Source organism: Lynx rufus, unplaced genomic scaffold (assembly GCF_022079265.1).
Source record: "Lynx rufus isolate CCGP_SWC_20201006 ecotype Redwood Valley unplaced genomic scaffold, mLynRuf1.p SCAF_1, whole genome shotgun sequence".
NCBI lineage: Eukaryota > Metazoa > Chordata > Mammalia > Carnivora > Felidae > Lynx > Lynx rufus.
Window position 1 is genome coordinate 169,017,447 of NW_025814823.1, and position 24,255 is coordinate 169,041,701.

Consider the following 24,255-nt stretch of genomic DNA (forward strand, 5'->3'; position numbering starts at 1 on the left):
AAAAGGTGTAACATATATATAATGGAATACCTGTAGGAGAAGAAAGAGAGAAAGGAACAAGAAATATTTGAAATAATAATGACTGAGAATCTGTCCAAATTAATGTCAGACACCAAACAATAGTTCTAGGAAGCTCAGAGAACACCAAACAGAATAAATGACCAAAAAACTACACCCTAGCCATGTTGATTTCAAGCTATAGATAATCAAAGATAAAGAAAAAATCCTGAAAGAAGCCTGAGTACAAAAGCACCTTAACGTATAGAAGAACATAGAAGAATTACATCTGATTTCTCCTCAGAATTAAGTAGGCAAGAAGGGAGTAGAATGAAATATTTAAGTGTTGAGAGAAAAAACCCACTATCCTCGAATTCTATGCCCTGTGAAATTATCCTTCAAAAATGAAATAAAGACTTTCTTTGATAGACAAAAATTGAGGAAATTTGTATCCAGTGGACTGAGAAGGAAAATAATATAGGTCAGAAACTCAGATCTACATCATGAAAGGAAGAGCACTGGGGAAGGAATGTGAAGATAAAGTAAAAATTTATTTTTCTCACTCTTAATTAATCTAACACATAACACTTTATTGAAAATCATAACAGCAACATTTGATTATGTACAGTCATGAATATATCTTGTGTGTGTATATATGTATATAGATATATGTTTTTGTATGCTTATATACAAGTTAAATGAATGACAGCAATGATAGATGGGAAGGAGGAATTAGGATTATTTTGTTATTGTAAGATACTTATGTGGTATAGTGGTCTTTGAAATGTGGTATAATGGTATAGTGGTCTTTGAAAGTAGGCTTGCATTAGTTATAAATACATATTGTGAACTCTAGGGCACTTACTAAAAAACAGTTAAAAACGAAATGTAACTGATACGCTAAGAAATAAGAGAGGGTGGAATTGTATAAAATACTCACTTAAAATCACAGAAAAGTAGAAAAAAGAGTGTTAGAAATAGGAACAAATAACAAGGATAACAATTAGGAAACTAACAAATATGGTACCTATTAATCCAAGTATGTGGATAAGTACTTTGAAGGTCAGTGGTCTAAATGAGCCCATTAAGGGACAGATATTTTCAGAGTGGATTTACAAACAAGACCCAAGTATATGTTGTTTACAATAAACCCATTTTAGATATTAAGACACATATAGATTGATAGTAAATGGATGGAGAAAGATATACTATGCTAATCCTAATCAAAAGGAAGTAGAAGTAGCTATATTAATTTCAGACAGAGCAGACTTTTAAGTGTTTTTTGGGTACAGAATCAAGGACCTGCATTTGTTTAGTCTTTCCATAGATAGAATAACAGATTTCATGTATGTATGTAATGACCACTGTCATGATTATTATGTAGCCAACAGTGATTGTTAGATACATCTTATTTTAAGTGATGTTACAATATCTGAAAAACCCAAAACACAAAAACCAAAAAACTCATGTTAGAACTGGTAAATTGTTACCATACAACTCAGTTATTCTGTATATTAAAATAAATATTTTTTAGAAAATATTTTATACATAGTATATTAATCTATTGGTCTTTAAATTTTAGATGATGACAGCACTATTTCTTGATTTGCTTTTATTTTTAAGAGATGTTTTTCTTTTTTCATATGGCGTTGAATTTATCATTGATTTCTAAACCAGTGTTTAATATATTGTCTATAATGTATATTAAGGAGCAACTCTGATCTATAAGCAATAAAAATATATTAGGACTTAAGTTCTTGACAAATATAAATTTAATCATTTAAAATTTGTTTTGCATTTTTTTTTGACAGGTTACAAAGACAGAATTAGAAAAATTAAAGTCCAGCTATAGACAGTTGATAAAAGAAATGAATTCTGCCAGAGAGAAATATAAAGAAGCTTTAGCTAAAGGTATGGCAAAATTATGAAAAATGTTTATTTTAGTGATTTTTATTCTTATCATTTGAAGATTGTCTTTAAAGTACCAGAATAATTCTACTTAGACCAATTCACATTTAAAAAATATCAAAATATGTCAAAATAGACTAATTGTCAAACTGTTTAATGTCTTTTTATTTTTTGTCTTTTTAAAAAATGATGTAAATTAGTTTTTACTTTTTAGTAGTTCATACTAAATGGAATTATGTAGCACTTGTAAATAAAATGCAAGGAATATTTAAAAATTTCTCTCTAGAAGTTTAATTGCTGAATGTAAATAAGAAAAATAGGTTGTATTTGTTAAGATACCATTTTTAGCTCTCTTTTTGCCTATGGTATTTAAAAGCCACTAAAGCAGCCAGACCATTTTATAGCATTATTTTGCCTTCATAGCTTAATTTTTTTTAATCTTAAAAAAATTTTTTTAATGTTTTTATTTTAGTTTTGAAAGAGAGACAGAGCATGAGTGGGGGAGGTGCAGAGAGAGTGAGGGAGACACAGAATCCAAAGCAGGCTCCAGACTCTGAGCTGTCAGCACAGAGCCTGACGCGGGGCTCGAACTCAAAGACAGTGAGATCATGGCCTGAACTGAAGTCAGACACTTAACCGACTGAGCCACCCAGGCGCCCCTTCGTAGCTTAATTTTATGTGCATATATTTCCTCTAACATTTTCATAAGAAGCTTTGGAAGTAAATAGAGAAACATATTATTTATGTTTTAAATAAGCATTTATGATTATGAGTCTTTAAATGTGAGTAAACAGTCTTCATATTTAGATTTTTTTTAATGATAAAAGTTGGAGGTTTTTAAAAAAATTCTTCCTGTCTAAATATAAGCTTTATTAGTAATTCTATCTTCTTTTTCTTTTTACTAACATATTTCTCTTGGTCTTTTACTTGTGTATTATATTCTTACTTTGTGGAGGTAAATGAAATAAATAGCTCCTACATTTCAATGTATCTTGCACAATGGAAGCACCATGTTTATGTTGTTAATCCCAGTAGACTAAAAGAGATACTGATTTAACATGCAGTTCTCCCTCCTTCCCTTTCTTATGTCTTTCCTTTGTAATGATATAGTTTATTTTGGTTTAAAAAATGAAATCTAATTCTGATGTCATAATAAAATTTTAAATAGTTCTTATACATAGTACTTATACTATTGAAGATTTTCCACAGATAGTAATTTTTCTTTATTGTTTTTTATTTTAATTTAGATAAAATACCATTTAGTGTTGTATTAATAATAGGAAGACTGTTTTTTTGTTTGTTTTTTATAAAGTTTATTTATTTTGAGAGACAGAGCAAGTGAGCAGGGGAAGGGCAGAGAGAGAATCCTAAGCAGGCTCTGCACTGTCAGCATGGAGCCTGACTCACAAACCATGAGATCATGACCTAAGCCAGAATCAAGAGTGGGTTGCTCAACCGACTGAATGAACCACCCAGGCTCCCCTGAAGTCTGCATTTTTTTTTTTAAGTTTAAAAAAAAATTTTAATGTTTAGTTTTGAGAGAGAGCGAGTGAGCTGGGGAGGGGTAGAGAGTGAGGGAGACACAGAATCTGAAGCAGACTCCAGGTTCTGAGCTGTCAGCACAGAGCCTGATGCGGGACTTGAACACACTAACTGTGAGATTATGATCTGAGCCAAGTCAGATGCTTAACTGACTGAACCACCTAGGCACCCCCTGAACACTGTAGTTTTAATTAATCCCAAGAAATGTATTATGTGGCTGAATCTCCTGAAATTAAAATATGTGAACTTATTTATATTTCTCCTTCTAAAGGTATTAGTGATAATATTTTCCTATTTTCAAGAATTTGATTGCTCTTTATCAAATATTTGATCAACTTATATCCTGTGGAATACATATTTTAAAAATAACTTCTTGTATTATTGTGTTTGATATGTGACATATTACATTTCTTTTTTTTATAATCAACACTATCTTTATACTCCTGTTTATGTGAAAAAGTGTAAAATTATATTTTTGAATACTTTGTTTCTGTTATCAAACTGCTTTTTATATTTAACATGGAAATAGGGGTTCTTTTGTGAAGTTATTTATTCTTTATAAGGATGATATGATGGCAAATCTTCCAACATTTGCAGACTTAATGTCAGAACTTTAGTTCATTGTATAGGCCAGAACAGGGCAGTTCTGAAATGAGTCCTAGGGACAGCTAGACAGTGACAGTGAATACCCCCAGTATGGCTCTAGCATCCAGTCATTACTTTAGATATTAGGGGGTCTTAAAACCCCAGTTTGACGTTTAGCTCCCAGCTAGAGAAGACAAAGCTTTGGGGGAGACAAGGCTTTGGGGGAAACAAGGCCTGAAAATAATTCCTATAGTAAAAGGGTTAAATTCTGGATTTGATTGAGAATGGGTTCAGTTGATTGAGAAAGGGCTCAGTTACTATAACTAACTGGAGGTTTAGCAGTAGTAGATCAGCAGGAAGGCTAGGTCAATGCTGAAATTCCAAATTCCTGACCCCTGCTGTGTAGATTACACAAAATACTTTAAATTTTGAATATTAAAATTTATATCCAAAGGAACATCAGTTAATATTGTTTAATGTAAAATATTACACTTATTTGCAATTTGACTGTGGCATTTTAATTAATTATTATTATTATTATTATTATTATTTGTAATATACCTTAACTATTAAACTTGTTTTGCTCTGGGCTGGGCTGAGAAAGCAAATATTTGTCTTAAGTTGACTTTGACTAATTCGAAACTAGTCTATTGATTATTATTTATAACATATAAACTGAGAACAACCAAAATAATTTTAGCTAGCCTGTTGAGTTGAAGTTAGTAATTCAGAATGTTTCTTGATAGGAGCATAGAATAATGAGTTCTTAAATGCAAAATATACAGGTTTACTTTCTTATTGTGGATTAAGTTCTGAATACTTTAATTTGGTTGAGCACCTGTTTAGGTTTAACCATAAAACAATTTTGTGAATGTATAAGTAAATGACTTCACAAAAGAACTCTTACAGGATCATATTGTATATGACTAAAGAAAGTTTTACTTTTCCTTTCCAATCTGGATATCTTTCTTTTTTTTTTCTTGTCTAATTGCCTTAACTAGAACCTCTAGTATTATGTTGAATAGAAGTAGAAAGAGCAAAGATGTTTGTCTTGTTCCTCAACTTAGAGGGAAAATCTTTTAAAATCAAGTATTAAGTTAGGTATAGTTTCAAAATTCTTTTTCATCTGGTTGAAGTTCCTTTCATCTTCCTGCTTCTTTCTTTCTTTCTTTCTTTCTTTCTTTCTTTCTTTCTTTCTTTTCTTCCTTCCTTCCTTCCTTCCTTCCTTCCTTCCTTCCTTCCTTCTTTCTAAAAATTTTTTAATGTTTGTTTTTGGGAGAGAGAGAGAGAGAGAGAAAGAGAGAGAGAGAGAATGCGAGTGGGAGAGGGACAGAGAAAGAAGGAGACACAGACTCCAAAGCAGGCTCCAGGCTCCGAGCTGTCAGCCCAGAGCCTGACACAGGACTCGAACCCACAAATGAAGAAAGAGATCATGACCTGAGCTGAAGTCGGATGCTTAACTGACTGAACCACCCAGGTGCCCCTCTCTTCCTGCTTTAGAGTAGATGTTGGATTTTGTTAAATGCTTCCTTTGTATCTATTAAGATAAATATTTTTTCTTCTTTTTGTTTGATATGAATTACTTTGATTGATTTTCACATGTTTCAAATATTACATCAATCTCACATTCCTGTGATAAACTCCTCTTTGTTATGATGCATAATCATTTTTTATATTGTTGGATATGGTTGGTTAAGTTTTTTTAAATAATTTTTAATCTATATCTTTGTTTCTTGTATTTTTGTCTTATTTTAATATAAAGGTAATTCTATTCTGTGAATGGCTACCTCCTCTAACTTTTTAAGAAAGATTTGTGTTCAGTTGGTAATGGTTCTTAAATATATGTCGAATTTACTTAAGCCATCTGAGTCTGCTTGTTTCTATTTTTTTTACTTTTTTTTGCAAAGATTTTAAAACTATAAGCTCATTTTTTTTGATTGATATAGACTATTTAGTTTATCTGTTCTTTTTGTTTGAATTTTAGTAGGTTGTATCCTTCAAGGAAATGTCTATTTCATCTAAGTTGGTGAATTTATTGGTATTAAATTGTTAATAATTTTCCTTATTCACCTTTTTAATTTATAGAATCTGTGGTGACATTTTCTTTCTCATTCTTGGTATTGGTGATATTGATATTTTATGTCTCTTCTTTTTTTTCCTAATCATTCTGGCTAGAAGTGTATCAATTTTATTAATCTTCTCAAAGATCAGCTTTTGGCTTTACTTCTGTTTTTCTTTCTATTTAATTGACTTATGCTCTAATCTTTGTTATTTCTTTCTTTCTGCTTGTTTTAGGCTTAGTTTGCACCATTTAAAACATTTTTTAAATGTCCTTGATGTGGAAGCTAAAGTCATTGATTTGAGAACTGTCTGTTTTGTAATATAGTCATTTTGTGCTCTCAATTTCCCTAAGCACTGTTTTGGCAACGTTCCCCAATTTTTCATACACTGTCTTCATTCTCATTCAGTTCAAAATACTTTCTAGTGTCCCTTTTGTTTTTTAATTTGATCTGTAGGTTATTTAAAAGTGTGTGAGTTAGTTTTCTAAAGTTTTGTCGTTTTTCTAGAGACGTTTACATTTTTTATTTATAATTTAATTACATTTTGATCTGAGAATATTTTTTTATGACTTCATTTCTTTTTTTTTTTTTAATTTTTTTTTTTCCAACGTTTATTTATTTTTGGGACAGAGAGAGACAGAGCATGAACGGGGGAGGGGCAGAGAGAGAGGGAGACACAGAATCGGAAACAGGCTCCAGGCTCTGAGCCATCAGCCCAGAGCCCGACGCGGGGCTCGAACTCATGGACCCTGAGATCGTGACCTGGCTGAAGTCGGACGCTTAACCGACTGCGCCACCCAGGCGCCCCAGACTTCATTTCTTTAAGTTTATGTGTACTTGTTATCTGGCCCACAGTTTGGTGTGTTTTCATAAATGCTTCATTTTCACTTGATAAGAATGTGTATTCTGCTGCTGTTGGTTGGAGTGATCTATATTGTCAGCGTGGTTCAGTTAGCTAATAGTGTTTTTTGATTTTTTTATGCTGTTATGGATCTTCTGTCTACTTGTTATATTAATGTTTGAGAGAGGGCAATTGAAATCTCCCCCTGTAATTGTGGGTTAGTCTATTTCTTCTTGTAGTTGTCAGTTTTTGTTTTTGTTTTTGTTTTCATGTATTTTGAAACTCTTTTATTAGGTGACTAAGCATTTACAATTCTTATATCCACTTGATGACCCCTTTATTATTATAAAATAATCTTTATTATCCCTGGTAGTATTCTTTGCCATGCTTTCTATTGTATCTCATATTAATACAGCCATTCCCACATTACTTTGCTTAGTGTTTACATGGTCTTTCTGGTTTTCATTCTTTAATCTGTTTCAGTCCTTATTTTTGAATTACATTTCTTGTAAGCAGCATATAGTTAGGTCATGCTTTTTTAGCTTGTTAATGTCTACCTTTTAACTGGGATTATTCAACTATACTTAATGTGACTTTTGATATTGTTATGTTTAAATATGTCATTTTGCTCTTTGTTTTCTCTTCTTCCATTTACTCTTTATTTTCCTTTTCATTTTATCTACCTTCTTTTGGATGAACATTTTCTTGATTCCTTTTTTTCCTATTTTGTTGTCTTATTACCTATAACTTTTTGTTGTATTATGTTATCTTTAATTTACCATAGTGTATCTTCAACTGATATTATAATACTTTGCTTTTAACATGGAACCCTTACAATAGTGTCATCTTCCGGTCTGTGTGCTATTGTTGTAATATATTCCACTTTTGCGTACGTTGTAAAGTCCACACTACCTTGTTAATGTTTCTTTGTTTAAATAGTTAGTTATGTTTAAAACTACAGCAGAACAATTCATATATTTATCTATGTAGTTATCTTTTCTAGCATTTTGTATTCTATCTGGCGTCAGTTAACTTTGGCCTGAATTACCTACTTTAATGTTTCTTGTAATGTAAGTCTGTAAGTAATAAATTCTTTCAGGTTTACATGCTTGAAAAAGTTTTTATTTCACCTTTCTATTTGAAATATATCTTTGTTGGATATAGAGTTCTATTTTGTCATTTTTTCCCCCTCTTTAGGTCTTTAAAGATGTTGTGCTAGTGTTATGTCATAGAGAAATCTATTCTAATCTTTATCTTTGCTCTACACATTTTATTTTCCTTTGGTAGCTTTTAGCTACTCTTTATCATTGGTTTTAAGAAATTTGGTCATGATGTCCATTGCTGTAGTTTTTTTTTTTTTTCTTGTGGTTTTTGAGCCTGTTTTATCTGAGAATTTATAGTTTTCACCAGATTTGGAAACCGTTCAGCCATTATTTCTTCATGTATATTTTCTGTGTCCCCCTCTGTTCTCTGCTACAGACTCTTGCTGCATGGATCTTAGGCTGCTAGTGGTTGTCTGACAGCCTACTGATACTCTTCATTTTTTTCCCACTTGTCTTTTTTTTTTTTTTCTTTCTGTTTCATTTTGGTTAGTTTCTATGCTCTGTTTACAAGTGCACTCATCTTATTTCCTACAATGTCTATGTTTCTTTAATCCCATGTAATATAGTTTTCATCTCAGGCGTTGCAGATTATGCCTGAATAATTGTGATAATGGGTCTTTTCCTAAAACTTGCAGGTATCTACTTAACGCATTAACCTAAGTTTAGAGTCTTAGTGGACTTCATCATCCTTCTTCATTTGTTTTGAGAGTTTTATGAGTTTATTCATTCCCAGATTTTTTTAAAACTCACTATAATCTTCCACTTGCTTATGTTGTAAAAAATATACATAATCTTTACCTATAAACCTACATTCAGTCCCTTGTTCATATGCCATGTAGTATTTTTTTAGAGTTAAAATGTATTTTTTTAAGAGTTGAACCATATGGTATTGATGAAGTGAATTTAAATACAGTTTTTGCTTTGAAGTTTTATAGTTTGCTTGAAGATATACTGAAGTGTCAGAAAACCTGTTCAAAATAACTCTCATAGTTATGTATTCTGATATAGCCTATTTAATTGATTCTGTGTGACTACAGTTATGTTGGGGTTTTATATTTACCAAGACTCAAAATACCCACAATACTTCGCGGAGGTTACTCTTATATGAGTAGAAGTCTGAATGCTTTTGCTTTATCACACGTCATATTTCAGGACAAAGAAACAGGATGAGCGACTCCACGTTACAAATGCTTATAATAGTCTAGAGAAGTTTAAAAGGAGCTCTCTCCACCCACTTATATAACAAGAGTAGGGAAACAAACTCTCTTTCAAATTTTATTTCTTTATGGGAAACAAAACAGAGTGCTAAGAGATTTGTAAACTCCCTGATTATGTACAGGCCCTCACTTAACCTATGCAGACAGAATAAGAAGATACCTACTGCTAGAACTGTGGGGAGTTTGCTAGAAGTCTCATTCAAAAGTAAATTTTTCTGTAATTGGGAAGTAGATTTTCTTAAATTGCCTCTTCATGCATTATGAATAGTTCTGTGGTATTTTATAGCCAATTAAAATTGATTAGATCCATTGAGTTGTCTCTTTAGAGTACTTTAATTGTGAAAACCAGTTTGAAATGAGTCCAGATTTGAGACAGATGGTTAAATTTATGTTTAAATAAATCCAAATTTAAAAAAATGAGTAAAACTTTTTGAAGGCTCTTTTAGTTGATTTTCTCATTTTTAGTCCAACAAGAATGGCCTTCCTATTCAATAATCTCTAAATCTTGGAGTTTTTAAAAACCAGAATCATGTATGCATGAAATGTGGAGGTCCCCTAGACAAATATTCTGAAATTCAAATTTACATCTCAGTTCAACATAAGGAGAAATGCTTTTTGGATATAGGACTTGCTAAAGACCAAAACTAATAAGTTCAAGATATATTTTTCGATCATCATTTCTGTTGATGTGGCTTTCCCTCCTCCCCCCCCCTTTTTTTTTTTTTGACCTACTTATTAGTACATGATATATCAGCAGCTAACATATGGCATGAATGCTTTTCACTGCATGGAGCTTAATATGATAGGAACTTTATAAGGTCATAAAGAGTAATGACACTCTTTGTTGTTAATCTAATTTGCATTGGGTTAAAGTTGCAGAAATTGGAGTGACAGTTATAATATTCTCATTAGGTGCTGAAATATTATGTGGGATGGAATATGTCACATGATTCATTTATATTCTAGAGATAACTTCCTAAAATGAAAATAAAATTAAAGCACAATAATTTGATTTGTCCCTATTTTTCTTAGTTTTATTAAATAAACAAAGCTAAGTTTCATATACAAAGAGATTAAGAGAAACTATATCCTTTTGCTGATTTTCCTCTATATTTTATAGGTGAGCTCCTTAATATTAGTTTTGGACTTGATTACTAGAAAAATGATATAAACAGATGCAGCAGATAAAATTGTAATCTTTCTGTAACTTTTAGCTTTTTAAAAAATTTTATTTAAGCTTAAATTTATTTTTTAATAATAAAAACTATATCAATTTATGCATTTTCTTTTTATGTGCCAGGCACTGTTATTTGTACTAGGGATACTGTAGATAACAAACCGTACAAAAATTCCTGCCTCTGTCAGGCTTACATTTTAGAGAAGAAGATAGCTAATTAACACAACAAATAAGTGAAACATATAGTATGTTAGATGGTGATAAGTACCATGGATAAAAATGAAACACAGCAGGTGGATAGGATGTTGGGAGAATGATCAGGTCAAGCCTCATGGAGAAAGAGACATTTAAATGAAGAATGAAGGAAGTGAGGAAGTGAAGTGTATGGTTATCTGAGACAGAGAGTACTCCAGGTAGAGGGAATAGCCAAAGCTAATTCACCGGGAGGGGATCATGTCTAGAATATTTGAGGAAGTAGTGCAAATGCCTGTGTGTCTGCAACTGGTGGAGCGATAAAGGAAAGAGATGAAATCAGAGAGGAAGAGTGATGGTGAATGGCGAAGGAGGCACAAATTATATAGGATTTTGGTCATTATCTTAAAGCACTTTGGCTTCTACTCTAAGTAAAATTGGAAACCATGGTGGGTTTTGAGCAGAAGAATGACAGGAATTGACTAATATTTTAATAGTATAATTTGGCATCCTTGTTGCAACTCCTCTGAGAGGTGGAGGGGGATGGAAGTAAGGAGATTATTTCCAGGCTATTGGAGAAATCCAGGCAAGGTTTTATGCTGGTCTGGACCTGGGGTGGTAGTAACAGAGGTGGTGAGAAGTGGTCAGTTTCTGGATATACAGTTGATTCTTGTTATTTACAGTAGTTATGTTCTGTGAAATCACTCTGAATGCTAAATTAGCATTAGCTGAGTACTGAATCATTGCCCCTAGTGGGCATAACATTAGGGTTTAAGTTCCTGTAAGCAAGGTCACAGCATTTTTGGTGACTGATTTAATACAGCATCCTGTTTTATGTATGTGTCTGTTTAAAGACACCTTCTTTAATATATGTTGTTGATTCATTAACATTGAACTCCAAACCAATAGTGCTATATGTCATGACTAAACAAAGCAATCTGCCATACCTATTTTCTCTATAAAGTACATTGTAGCCTTCTTAATCATAAGAATACTTGACAGCGCTTTAGTATTACTTTTGGCCATTTTAAACAGCAAAATCATCAGCTAAAAGCACAAAAATGCAATAAATGTGAAACTAAATAGACTGCAGAATGGGTAGCTTCCAGCATGGAAACTGAAACAAAAAGGTAGACAGAGATAGCCTTGTTTGACCTCTCTTGGGAACATGTGTATCAAATGACTCTTGTGCTCTGCATATGTGTATATCTGTGATTGGCCTGGAAAGTATTTTGTAAATTGATTTGAGGATTAGAAATAATTTTAGGCAGTAGGTGAATTCAGACATATGGAATCCATGAATGTATATATGTATTGAAAATAGAGCCTAAAGGATTTGCTGATGAATTGGATATAGTGGGTGAGACAAAGAAGTCAAGGATGATTTCAAGATTTTTGGCCTGAACAACTGGAAAGGTGGTTAACTGAGGTGGAGAAAAATATAGGAGTAGTAGATTTGGAGCTGAAGATCAGGAGTTTTTAGATTCTTTTTAGACATCTAACTAGATATGTCTAGTTTGTACTTGAATCTCTAGCTATGGAGAATTCCTGGGAGAGGTCTGGAGTAAAAGTATAAACTTGAATGTTAGTTGGTATTTAAGCCATGCCGTTTGATGACATTACTAAGGGTGTTCATTAAGATAGAAAAGAGAAGGGTCCTAAGACTGAGCCCAACATTAAGAATCCCAACATCAAGAAATAAGGAAGAAATTATAAAGAACACCAAGATAAAAGGAAAACCAAAAGAACATATTATTCTGGAAGCCAAATGGGGAAGGAAAAGATTTTGAGGAAGAACGAGAGATCAACCTGGTTAAGTACTACTAAAACATGAGATGAGGACCGTGATTTGGATATTGTAAAGTGTAGGATATTGTAAAGTGTTACCTTTCTAAGACTGTTTCTCATGCCTTTCACATATACTTTTAGTTCCCTTTCTTGTAGTCAGTTCTGTGATCTAGCATTATGTTTCCAGTATTTTCACATATAGAATGAACTTGCTTTTTCTGATGGTGATTTTAGACAAGTCTTAAGCACACTGCTACCTTTTCTCTTCTCTCTTTAGTTCATTTTTCTTGTTTTCAGAACAGCCTTTGGTATCCATGAAGTCTTGCAGTGGGAGGGTGAGAGATCTTTTGCAGTGATTTGGTGTTTAATTTTACACTCAGAGATAATTTTTTTAAAAATGTTTATTTATTTATTTTGAGAGAGAGAGACAGAATCCCAAGCCGTTTCTGCACTGACAGGTGATGCCAGCCTCGATCTCACAAACCGAACCAGGAGGTCATGAGCTGAGCTAAATTCAAGAGTTGGACACTTAACAGACTGAGCCACCCAGCTGCCCCTCCACTCACAGACGATTTAAAATTTGTACATTCACTGCCTACTATGCTGAGGATGAGGGTTTATTTATTTTTCTTTTTGTGCTTTATTAAATATTCAGATGCTATGTGGGAAATTCAGAATTATGCTTTTACTTCATCCCAGCTACACAGAATCCTCCCCTTCAAAGCTTTGTTACATTATAGAATATAGATTTGAGCATGGTATATTCAATTTATAGGTTATTAAATGATTGTTGGTCAGTTGAAGCTAGCAATCATTATATGCAAGGAAATGATATTTCACAGTTTTCTCTTTAAAGGTATTTTGTTGAATTTTTAAATAAAATATCACTGTTTTAGTTCCTTGAACAGTTTAGAGTCTATAACACATGCCCAGTAAATATTTATTGATTGATATATCAATTTTTCTTATACCAGGAAATTTATTAAAAGTAGCACAGTATGGGGGCGCCTGGGTGGCGCAGTCGGTTGAGCGTCCGACTTCAGCCAGGTCACGATCTCGCGGTCCGTGAGTTCGAGCCCCGCGTCGGGCTCTGGGCTGATGGCTCAGAGCCTGGAGCCTGTTTCTGATTCTGTGTCTCCCTCTCTCTCTGCCCCTCCCCCGTTCGTGCTCTGTCTCTCTCTGTCCCAAAAATAAATAAACGTTGAAAAAAAAAAAAAGTAGCACAGTATGTGTGTATATAAATATAAATATAAATATAAATATAAATATAAATATACCTATATATCTATTGTATTTTTAAATGCTTTATAGGAGCATATAATCAGAAGGTTTTTTCAGCTCTCCAAATTCTATGCCCTCCTTAGCCTTTGCTGTTGCATTTTGACAATTTTTTTGCCATTCATTCTTCATCACTACCCAGTGAATTGAAAAGGGCAGATAATTTAACTCCCAGGATTAGAAATTAGAAGCTCAAATTTAGATTATATGACTTGCTTGGGTTGCAAAACTAATCAAAGGAGAAGCTGAGACAAAAAATGACTTCTTAACTTAGCTTTTGTCTGAACAGCATGGAATAAAATGGGTAACTCATTCATTGTTCCCACATGTCATACTTGAATTTTAACTTGCATGTGAAAAAACATATGTGGACATTTGGCCCAAATAACTTATAAGTTAGGATGAATTCTTGCTCATTTTCTTCTTTCTCAGAGCAATAAGTAGAAATTATATAGTTGAGGAGGAATGGTTTGACAGGAAAGAAAAATGTAAGATGGTAGAATGTTTAGTTATCCAAATCAAAGCAGAGTCTATGTGCAGGCATTTTGCTTTTTGAAAATAATCACTTCTCATTTATTATCAGGAGGCTTTCCACCATAATATTTAGCAAATGGCAAACACTTCTGAAGTTTATAATAAAAAATACTCGACTTTCTAGACTAGCTGAATGAGTAGTCTTGCCTGTCTCTTGTAAATGTCAAACTTACATAATTGAGTTTTGCTAGCTTCATAATATTGTTTATGGCATGGCATATTGTGTATACACTCTGTTATTACAAATATTAAACAGATTTGTCAACAAGTGGTGACAAAAGAATTATAATACAATCTCTTTGTGAAATTCATTATGTGCAGAAGGAAAAATTAGATGTTTTCCTGCCTGTTAATTGACACATGGGACAACTCCATGCCCTGCTTGAATGCCTCTCTTCATTAAAAAAGAAAAAAAGTCATATGGCAACAGAGGTATAATTCTGTGCCTGTCAATAAGAATTTACTTAATCTGTATACTTCATATTAATTTTAGGCTCAAATGTTATTTAAAAGTTAAGAAAGAGTAATAATGATGTGAAATATTCTGCACCAAGAAGTGATGTGGCAAGAATTGTGTTAGGGTTTTTTGCCACATGTTTCATTATGTGAATGGAACAGAAAATATTTTATTTGTGACTTTGGTTTTCACAAGGTATTACTATTTCTTGAATTTACTTATATAGTTTGTATGGGACCTAAATAATTATTTTAAAGTAAATCAGGAAAAACTATAATAAAATCCCTTTTGAAATCATAGCAAGTGAACATGTTCTTGGAACTTTCTACAGGGGAGGGAGGGTGTCAATTGATCGATCACGCACATGCACAAGTACATCAGATAACCAAATGCATAAGTGTATGTGAGCTGTCGAGTACAAAAGCAAACAAGCCAGGGGCGCCTGGGTGGCGCAGTCGGTTAAGCATCCGACTTCAGCCAGGTCACGATCTCGCGGTCCGTGAGTTCGAGCCCCGCGTCGGGCTCTGGGCTGGTGGCTCAGAGCCTGGAGCCTGTTTCCGATTCTGTGTCTCCCTCTCTCTCTGCCCCTCCCCCGTTCATGCTCTGTCTCTCTCTGTCCCAAAAATAAATAAACTTTGAAAAAAAAATAAAAAAAAAAATAAAACAAAAGCAAACAAGCCAAAAACCTGCTAAAACACGCCCTCAAATTCAGTTTTAAGCCCAAAGCTCTTATTAAGCTCGTATTAAACCCAAAGCTCTTTATTGTTAGTAGTAGTATTTTAATGTAATAAATTCTGCCTTGGATATTTTCAAAGGCATTTAACTTTTTTCATAAATTGTGTTAATTACCACTTATAAGCTGTTGATATTTTGATATGGTTATAATAGTCTTGATAAAGAAAAAAAGATTCTTAACTTTTCTAATAAGACTTTAGATTATAAAATCTTAGCTGAGCGTTACACATTTAGTGCATCATTTTTCACCATCTAGAAAGACAGATGGGTAGTTTGCAGTTTAAAAATCTGTGCAGATAGGAGGACAGATGGGTGGTTTAAATGTCTCCATGAAAATGTTTGTGTGGAGAGCTTGACTCCTGAAGTTGTACTAAAAATCCAAGAAATTAATTAGGAATAATAGAGTTCATATAAAAAGTAATATTTAAAAATGATTTAAAATATGGAGTTTACTATGTAGTTATACTTTGTGAATTTACAATAACAATTAACAAATTAGAACACAGTACTTAAATAGTCTTGCCTGGTAGATGCTTGCCTTATTTTTTTTTTTTTTTTCAACGTTTATTTATTTTTGGGACAGAGAGAGACAGAGCATGAACGGGGGAGGGGCAGAGAGAGAGGGAGACACAGAATCGGAAACAGGCTCCAGGCTCTGAGCCACCAGCCCAGAGCCTGACGCGGGGCTCGAACTCACGGACCGCGAGATCGTGACCTGGCTGAAGTCGGACGCTTAACCGACTGCGCCACCCAGGCGCCCCCTTATTTTCTTATTATCAACACGTAGACTCTAGAAAATTTCTTTATTACTTTGAATCAATTTGTCTGCCTAATTGTATATGACCATTGGAATTTCTGTCAGAATTTGCTGAACTTTAAGTAACATATATTGAAACTAGCTTAAAAATGATTAATGAAATTAAAAAACGAAAATAAAAGGGCCTTGGAAAGGGCTGCTCTGGCAGCTTCTGCAGCAGCTGTTTGTCGAGTTTTCACTCTCATTCAGACATTAATGTGATTTAGCCCCCAGCCAAAAAACGGATTCTGATTTGGTTGGGTATGCACTTTGGCTTTTGAGTATTAGCTTCATATAGGAGTCTCATCCTGACTAGTGTGGATAGGGAGATAAAGGGATTGTTATTTTTGACGGAGGCTCTGAGGCTGGCCATAGATATGTAAACTGCATAGACTCTTGGGGACATTTTTTGAAATGTATTTTTGTAAGAAGGATGCCAAATACCAATATTTGTGGGTAAATAAATATATTATTCTGTGGAAAAAAAAACTATTACATTAATTGAACATGTAGACGAATGTGTTACTGAGAACCTTAAAATATCATTCATGATTAGTATTACTGAGGTAACTTGGTAATTACTAAGTTAAAAAAATTATCCCTAGTGCTATACAGAATGACTTAAAATTTCTGTAGGGTAACTGAGGCAAAAAATATATTGGGTTCTCAATGAAGATTTAAAAGAATTAAAAATTCAAATAAAACAGAACTTTTTAAAATAACAGGGTATCCTTCATAGGAAGGGGAAGAGTTATTTCATGAATTTATTTTAATTATATATTTAAAAATGTATATGATAATTGGCTCATGAAATAAAATATATTATCCTGTGAGTTGTAGTCCAAAAGTGAGAATATCCATTTCTTTAGTGGCGCATGTTATTTTTTCTGATCCCTTCAGATCAGAACTGAATTAATATATTTGTTTCCATCCACCTGATGTTAGAACCTGTTTCTAGATAGCAGTGAGAAGGGCTAGGAAAGATCTCTGGTGATTAAAATATTTTCTCCTTAAGAAGTTCTTTATGTTATAAAGTAAAATAGGCTTTCTAAGGTAGCAATTTGCAAATAACTTAGGAAATTAATAATGTCCCCATATGCAGGAACCAGCTGATGGGCTATGGCTAGAGAATTATGCTCTGTAAAATAATTCTGTGCAGCTGCCTGGAAGTCAGTGGTGGTTCTGGTACTTGGAACCACTAGAATTTGTTGGTAGCAGGGACTTACCAGTATGCTGGAAAGATTTTCTTTTCCATCTGCTAGATGCAGTTTCTTTGTCTGAGAACTGGAGGGGAGATGAGAAAGGCAAGCAAACTGTTCTCATTCTATCGCCCTGCCTGTGCATGTCTGAGGGTCTGAGGTCTCCTCTCTTCACAATAACACTGTCTTTACTCTGCTTTTGGTTCTTAGCTGGACACATTCTTCAACAGGGAATGCTTTTCAGACTTCTACCTATAGGGAATACTTAGATGGGTGCTGAACCTATGCAGAGTGGCAGCAGAGGAGAGCCTGTGGTGTCAAAAATTCTCAACATAGGGGTGCCTGGGTGGCTCAGTTGGTTAAACATCTGACTGTCTATTTTAGTTCAGGTCATGATCTCACGGTTCGTGGGTTCAAGCATGGTGTCATGCTCTATACTGACAGCACAACACTACTTGGGATTCTCTCTGTCCCTCTCTCTCTCTGCCCCTCCTCCGATTGCTTGTTCTCTCTCTCTCTCTCTCTCTCTCTCTCAGAAATGAAATTAATAAACTTTTAAAATAAAATTCTCAACATAATAAATATTTTGAAAAGTTTATTCCCTAAATCTAATTGATAAAAATATTTGCTTGGTTTACATTGAAAATTGAAGATCTGCTTAAAAATTTCATTTATTTAGGGGTTCCTGGGTGCATCAGTCAGTTAAGCATCTGACTTCAGCTCAGGTCATGATCTTGCAGTGTGTGAGTTCGAGCCCCGCGTCAGGCTTTGTGCTGATGGCTTGGAGCCTGGAGCCTGCTTCAGATTCTGTGTCTCCCTCTCTCTCTGCCCCATCCCCTACTCATACTCCCTTTCTCTTTTTCTCTCTCTCAAAAATAAATAAGCATTAATTTTTTTCATTTATTTATGTAGTTGTTTATGTTGTCACTCTGTGAATATTTTCTGAATTATTTTAATAAAGGTACCACAAAAAGTTTTAGTTCATAATATTATCAATATCTCCTGGACTTTTCCTATATCGAGTTTAAATTTCTCTGCTTTCAAGTCATTCACAACCTAAAACTGCTCTACTGATACAGACATATTTCCTTCACTCCGTTAATACTTACTCTGTGAGCTTATTTCTTTGCTTGCCTGTGTAATTTTGCTTATTCTCTCCCCGTTTTCACTCAGTATTCCAATTCACCAGCAGCTATATGTGGGGCCTCTGTTTTGCTAGGTACTGAATTCCCAGTGTTTAGCACAGTTTTTGGTGGTGATCAGTGGATAATATTCATTAAATGAAAGGAAGAAAGGTGGAAAGGGAAGATGAGAGGAAGGAATTATTATTATCCATTCTGTCTTTCTTATACCTTCCTGCACATGCCCCACCTTTTAAGGTTTGTTTTTTCTACATAGCCACCTCTGACTCCCCTTGTCTTTATTGAAACCTCAAACACAGACCTCAAAATTTAACATTGTTTACAAACTTTGTTGTTTTCTTGGTTACACTGTTTCATGTACATTGGTTGTTCCAATTTGTGTAAGCTTCTTGAAGATAAGAAAGATCATTTTTCTGTGTAATTTCATAAAAAATTGTACATTAACTTTCATTCATCAAACATTTACTGTATTATATGTCTCCTTCATAGCAGCCTGTGTGCAAAATACTGACAAATAAGCAGTACTTTGTATAGAGCTGGGTATGTAGTATTATGCTCAATAAAATTTTGTCGATTACTCCTAAAATGTATGAAATAATATAAAATAGTGGTCACTCTGTTTGCTTATAGTGAATATAAAACATCTTTATCTCTTTTAACTTTCTTCAACATTTTCTTCAGGGAAAGAAACCGAAAAGGCCAAGGAACGATACGACAAAGCCACAATGAAACTTCATATGCTGCATAATCAGTATGTATTGGCATTGAAAGGGGCACAGCTTCATCAGAATCAGTATTATGACACCACACTTCCTTTGCTTCTGGACTCCTTACAAAAGATGCAAGAAGAAATGATAAAAGCACTGTAAGATACATTTCCTATTTGGCATAAAGTCCCTTCATGAAGTGATTTTAACGTTATTTTTTCTCCTAGTTAAGCTTTTGGAAAGAACTTGTCTGTGTTTTGTGAACTTCATTATTGACTTAGCCCAGTGTGTATTTCACATCTGTTTTACTTTAGTCCTTCTTGATTTTCACTTCTCGTCTCCTTTCAGTTTATTATCATCTCCTAAACCTTCTGGCTAGCCCTAAGAATGGTCCTTCTGTTTTGTATGTTTTTGTTCTACTCTGATTAGCTGGAAATTTAGGTGAAAAAAAAATTCATTAGTTGACAAGTGTTAAGAAGTTAATATTTTCGGAGGATTGAGTGTTTAAATATTGAGCAACTGAGAAGTCCAAAGGAAAGAATTTTTTTTGTTAAGTTTTTAATTTTAATTCCAGTATATTTAACATACAGTGTTATATTAGTTTTCAGTGTACAATGCCATAACTCAACAATTCTCTACGTAACTCAGTGCTCTTTAATCCCCATCACTTATTCTACCCATCCCCCGTCACACCTCCCCTCTGGTAATCACCCGTCTGTTCTCCAAATTAAAGTCTGTTTCTTTTAGACAGAGTTTGTCTCTCTCTTTTTGCCCTTTGCTTGGTTTTGTTTGTTTTGTTTTTAAATTCCACACATGAGTGAAATCATATGGTATTTGTCTTTCTCTGACTGACTTATTTCACTTAGCATTACACTCTGTGACTCCATCAAAGGAAAGAATTTTTTGAAGGTTTATTTGCCAACTTATTATGTGAAGTTAACATCAACAAATGTTTATTGAATTTCTACTGTGTGCAAAGCACGCTGCCTGTGAATTGGCCACGATTTTTGCCTTTAAGGAGCTAACAGTATATTCTGGCGAGTAAGTCAAGAGCACACGTTTACCATAGACATCAATGCAAGACAACAGAAAAAGATAGGCCATGTTTGGTAGAGTTCATCTCCTTTGACCTGGATTAGGTGATCTCCCATCTTCCCAGTAAAAAGATAAAAAAATTATTTTTAGTTGACTTGAATAGGTAAACTTTGAAGGGTATTGATAAAATAGTAAAATGTCTACTTAAAATATTTAATTTCTAAATTTAGTTATGTCTATTTAAATTAAATATTGTTGATTCAGAAATACTTCCTTTCCTACTCTCATGAATCAGTGTTATTTCAAACTTTTCACATGAATCCTCAATAATGGCATCTTCATCATCGCTAGATGTCTTTTTGAGACAGTAGTTTCCTATTTTTTGAGACATAGTAGTTTTCTATAGCATATTATCTTTAACTTCTAAACAATTATTTTAGACCTAGCATTTAAAATATCCAAGCATGATGATTTCACTGCAGTTGAATTCCATGTCACATTGATGTAACGTTAGGAGGCTTCTTTTTTTAAAAATTCCATTTGTCTGAAGGTAGATATTAATAATAACCTCCATATCATATTATGGTATTGCTTTATGAGAGTTATCTAGATAGGCTCATTTACATTAATATTATTCAGTACTTTCACTTAATGTGGTCATAAGCCCAGGGATATTTACTAAGTCTGTTTTAAATTTCTCTGCCTCTCCTTTTTCTTTAAATTTTGTCAGGTGATTTCTGTAATCTTTCCAAACTAGCATTGCCTGAAACAGTTTAAATCTTTTTTTTTTTTAAAGTTTTATTATTTATTTTAAGAGAGCATGTGAGTGGGGGGAGGGGCAGAGAGAGAGGGAGAGAGAGAGGCAGAGAGAGGACAGCGTGAATCCCAAGGAGGCCCCGAGCTGTCAGTGTGAGCCTGATGTGGGGCTCAATCGTAGGAATGGTGAGATCATAACCTGAGCCAAAATAAAGAGTCAGACATTTTTTTAAAAGTTTTTTTATTTATTTTGAGAGAGAGGTGGCGGGTGGGGGGGAGGCGGGTAGAAGGACAGAGAGAGAATCCCAAGCAATCTCTGTGCTGTCACTGCAGAGTGCCAGGCAGGGCTTGAACTCATGAATTGTGGGATCATGACCTGAGCTGAAATCAAGAGTTGGACGCTTAACTGAGCCACCCAAGCGACACTAAATCTTTTTTTCCTCAACTCAAACAATATTTGGCTATTTACAATAAAATAATTGAGAGAATATTAAATAAGAGAAATTTTGTAAGTAATAAATTTTTATGAGTGATGCTTTTGGAAAAGAAAAGCAAACAATGCCCCTAATATTTATATGGGAAAAGGCAGCATAAGCTTGTCCACACTTGTTATTGAGGCCATTCTTGACTGGGGGTATATTTTTACAGCATAGCACTCTTAAGTTGGAGATTAGATCTTTGCCACCCTATTTTGTACTCATTAGATACAGCTAATATATTAAAAAAAATTTTTTTTAAATGTTTATTTATTTTTGAGACAGAGACAGAACATAATCAGGGGAGGGGCGGAAGGAGAGACACACACAGAATCCAAAGCAGGCTCCAGGCTCTAAACTGTCAGCACAGAGCCTGACGCAGGGCTGGAACTCACAGACTATGAGATCATGACCTGAACCGAAGTCCGACGCTTAACCAACTGAACCACATAGGCGCCCCATAGAGCTAATATATTTTGTGACAGTTTTACTACTGAAGGCAGGTAAGATGTGACATTTTTACTACTGAAGGAGAAGAGTTTAAGATGTCATTGAAGGTACAGAACCAGTTAAACTCTATAATTAAGACACAGAAAAGAGCAGAGGCCCAGGAGCAAGAGAAGAACCAAGGGATAGGGCATTTGAGGAAGTAGCAGCTACTGGAAAGAAACGTTGAAGAGATAGGAATTGATCCATAGTTCCATGTAATGGAATTGAACATTTCTACGACAGCATTTAGATATAGAAACTCATCAACACTGACCTTACATTTTGAGCATGTCAAATACATGTTGGAAAAAGTAATGCCTTATTCTAGATTGTTTGCTATTATCATGGTATATCAAATGTAAATTGTGAATCTGTGCTTTTGTATAATCCCTTTACTTTACCATTCAGGTGTATGAAATAAGGTGATGTATGAAACCACCATCTGTAAATATTGATGTTACATTTCTTACGTTTATTGTTCTGAATTCATTTTGGGCTGTGTTTCCCTTGAAAACTTAAAAATGTTGTAAAATTTTATTTTTGTTTTCAGAAAAGGTATATTTGATGAATACAGCCAGATAACCAGTCTTGTTACAGAGGAAATAGTGAATGTCCATAAAGAGATTAAAATGTCAGTTGAACAGATAGACCCTAGCACAGAATACAATAATTTCATAGATGTTCACAGGTATGTATGTATAATACACTCTTCTTTCATTATTTGTGATATTATTTTTTTCTACCATATAGTATTTAATGAAATAAGATATTCTATTGTTAGGACATAGAATTTACTGATTAATTTGTTTCTAACTATTTTAAAAGTTCTTTCTCAATGACAACTAATTTATATAATTATTTTTATTAAAATTTTTTTAATGTTTATTTATTTTTGAGAGAGAGAGAGAGACAGAATGTGAGCTGGGGAAGGGCAGAGAGAGAGGGAGACACAGAATCCGAAACAGGTTCCAAGCTGTCAGCACAGAGCCTGGCGCAGGGTTTGAATTCACGGACCGTGAGATCATGACCTGAGCCTAAGTCGGACGCTTAACTGACTGAGCCACCCAGGCGCCACTGTATAATTATCTTTAAAAATTTGTCAGTTGTTACTACATCATTGCTTAAAACTGTATTTAATCCATGAAATTATATATATATTTTAACATTTCTATAGTGATAATGCTATGACTTTATATGTATATTCAATTTATGATGATATATCAATTACTTATCCATGCATACTTATTACCATTGTGACAGGAATGAAGAGGTTAATAGCCATATTCTACAAATGAGGAAATTAAGGCTGAAATTACATGACTAGATCTTGGTGCCTGGGTTTAATTTGATTTATTCTATTTGTATTTGCTCTACTTTGTAAACATAATTTTGGATAATATATATTGTGCCTTTGATGTGTACTAAGATGGTAGTATATTCATATTGATCAAAATTATTTGGTATGTTTTATTAGAACAACAGCTGCTAAAGAGCAAGAAATTGAGTTTGATATTTCCTTACTAGAAGAAAATGAAAATCTTCAGGCAAATGAAATTATGTGGAATAATTTAACAGCAGAAAGTTTGCAAGTAATGTAAGTATTTAGAAAAGATGATCAGATTAAATATTAGTGTTATTATTTATAGATTTACTTTATCAGATTTAAAATTCCAGTGTTTATTTTTTACAAATAATGAAAAGTAAATTAAAAATGAACTGATGGTTGGGGCGCCTGGGTGGCTCAGTCGGTTGGGCGTCCAACTTCAGCTCAGGTCATGATCTCGTGGTCTGTGAGTTTGAGCCCCGCATCGGGCTCTGTGCTGACAGCTTGGAGCCTGGAGCCTGCTTCGGATTCTGTGTCTCCCTCTCTCTCTCTGCCTCTTCCCTGCTCATGCTCTGTCTCTCTCTCTCTCTCTGTCAAAAATAAGTAAACATTAAAAAAAAAAAAAGAACTGATTGTTGTTTGGTCAGAAAAAAATGTTTTGAGAAATACGTTAACTTTATTCATTTTGATCACTAATTTTGGTAATTCTGAAAATCAGAATTCTGTGTGATGTTATATTCATTTGCCCTGTTATTGCTGATATCTTATATTGGAATAATGGTTCATTCTTTTCAAACTTATTTATAGATGTGTCTATATCTATCTGTATCTGCCTATATCTATCCCATTCAGTGCTTAAAACTTTTTAGCAGAACTATTTTGGAAATGAGGATATTGAGTGTTAAAGAAGAGACTCA

At 33.8% G+C, this 24,255-nt stretch overlaps 1 protein-coding gene across 1 annotated transcript in view; it reads left to right on the forward strand.

The window, feature by feature from the left end:
- Positions 1–24,255, forward strand: part of FER (FER tyrosine kinase) — a 404,717-nt gene that overhangs the window by 47,124 nt on the left and 333,338 nt on the right. Inside the window, exons 3-6 of the mRNA XM_047090128.1 lie at positions 1,809–1,908; positions 19,233–19,416; positions 22,565–22,702; positions 23,489–23,608. Coding sequence (XP_046946084.1) covers positions 1,809–1,908; positions 19,233–19,416; positions 22,565–22,702; positions 23,489–23,608 — 542 coding nt within the window. The remainder of the gene's footprint in view (positions 1–1,808; positions 1,909–19,232; positions 19,417–22,564; positions 22,703–23,488; positions 23,609–24,255) is intronic.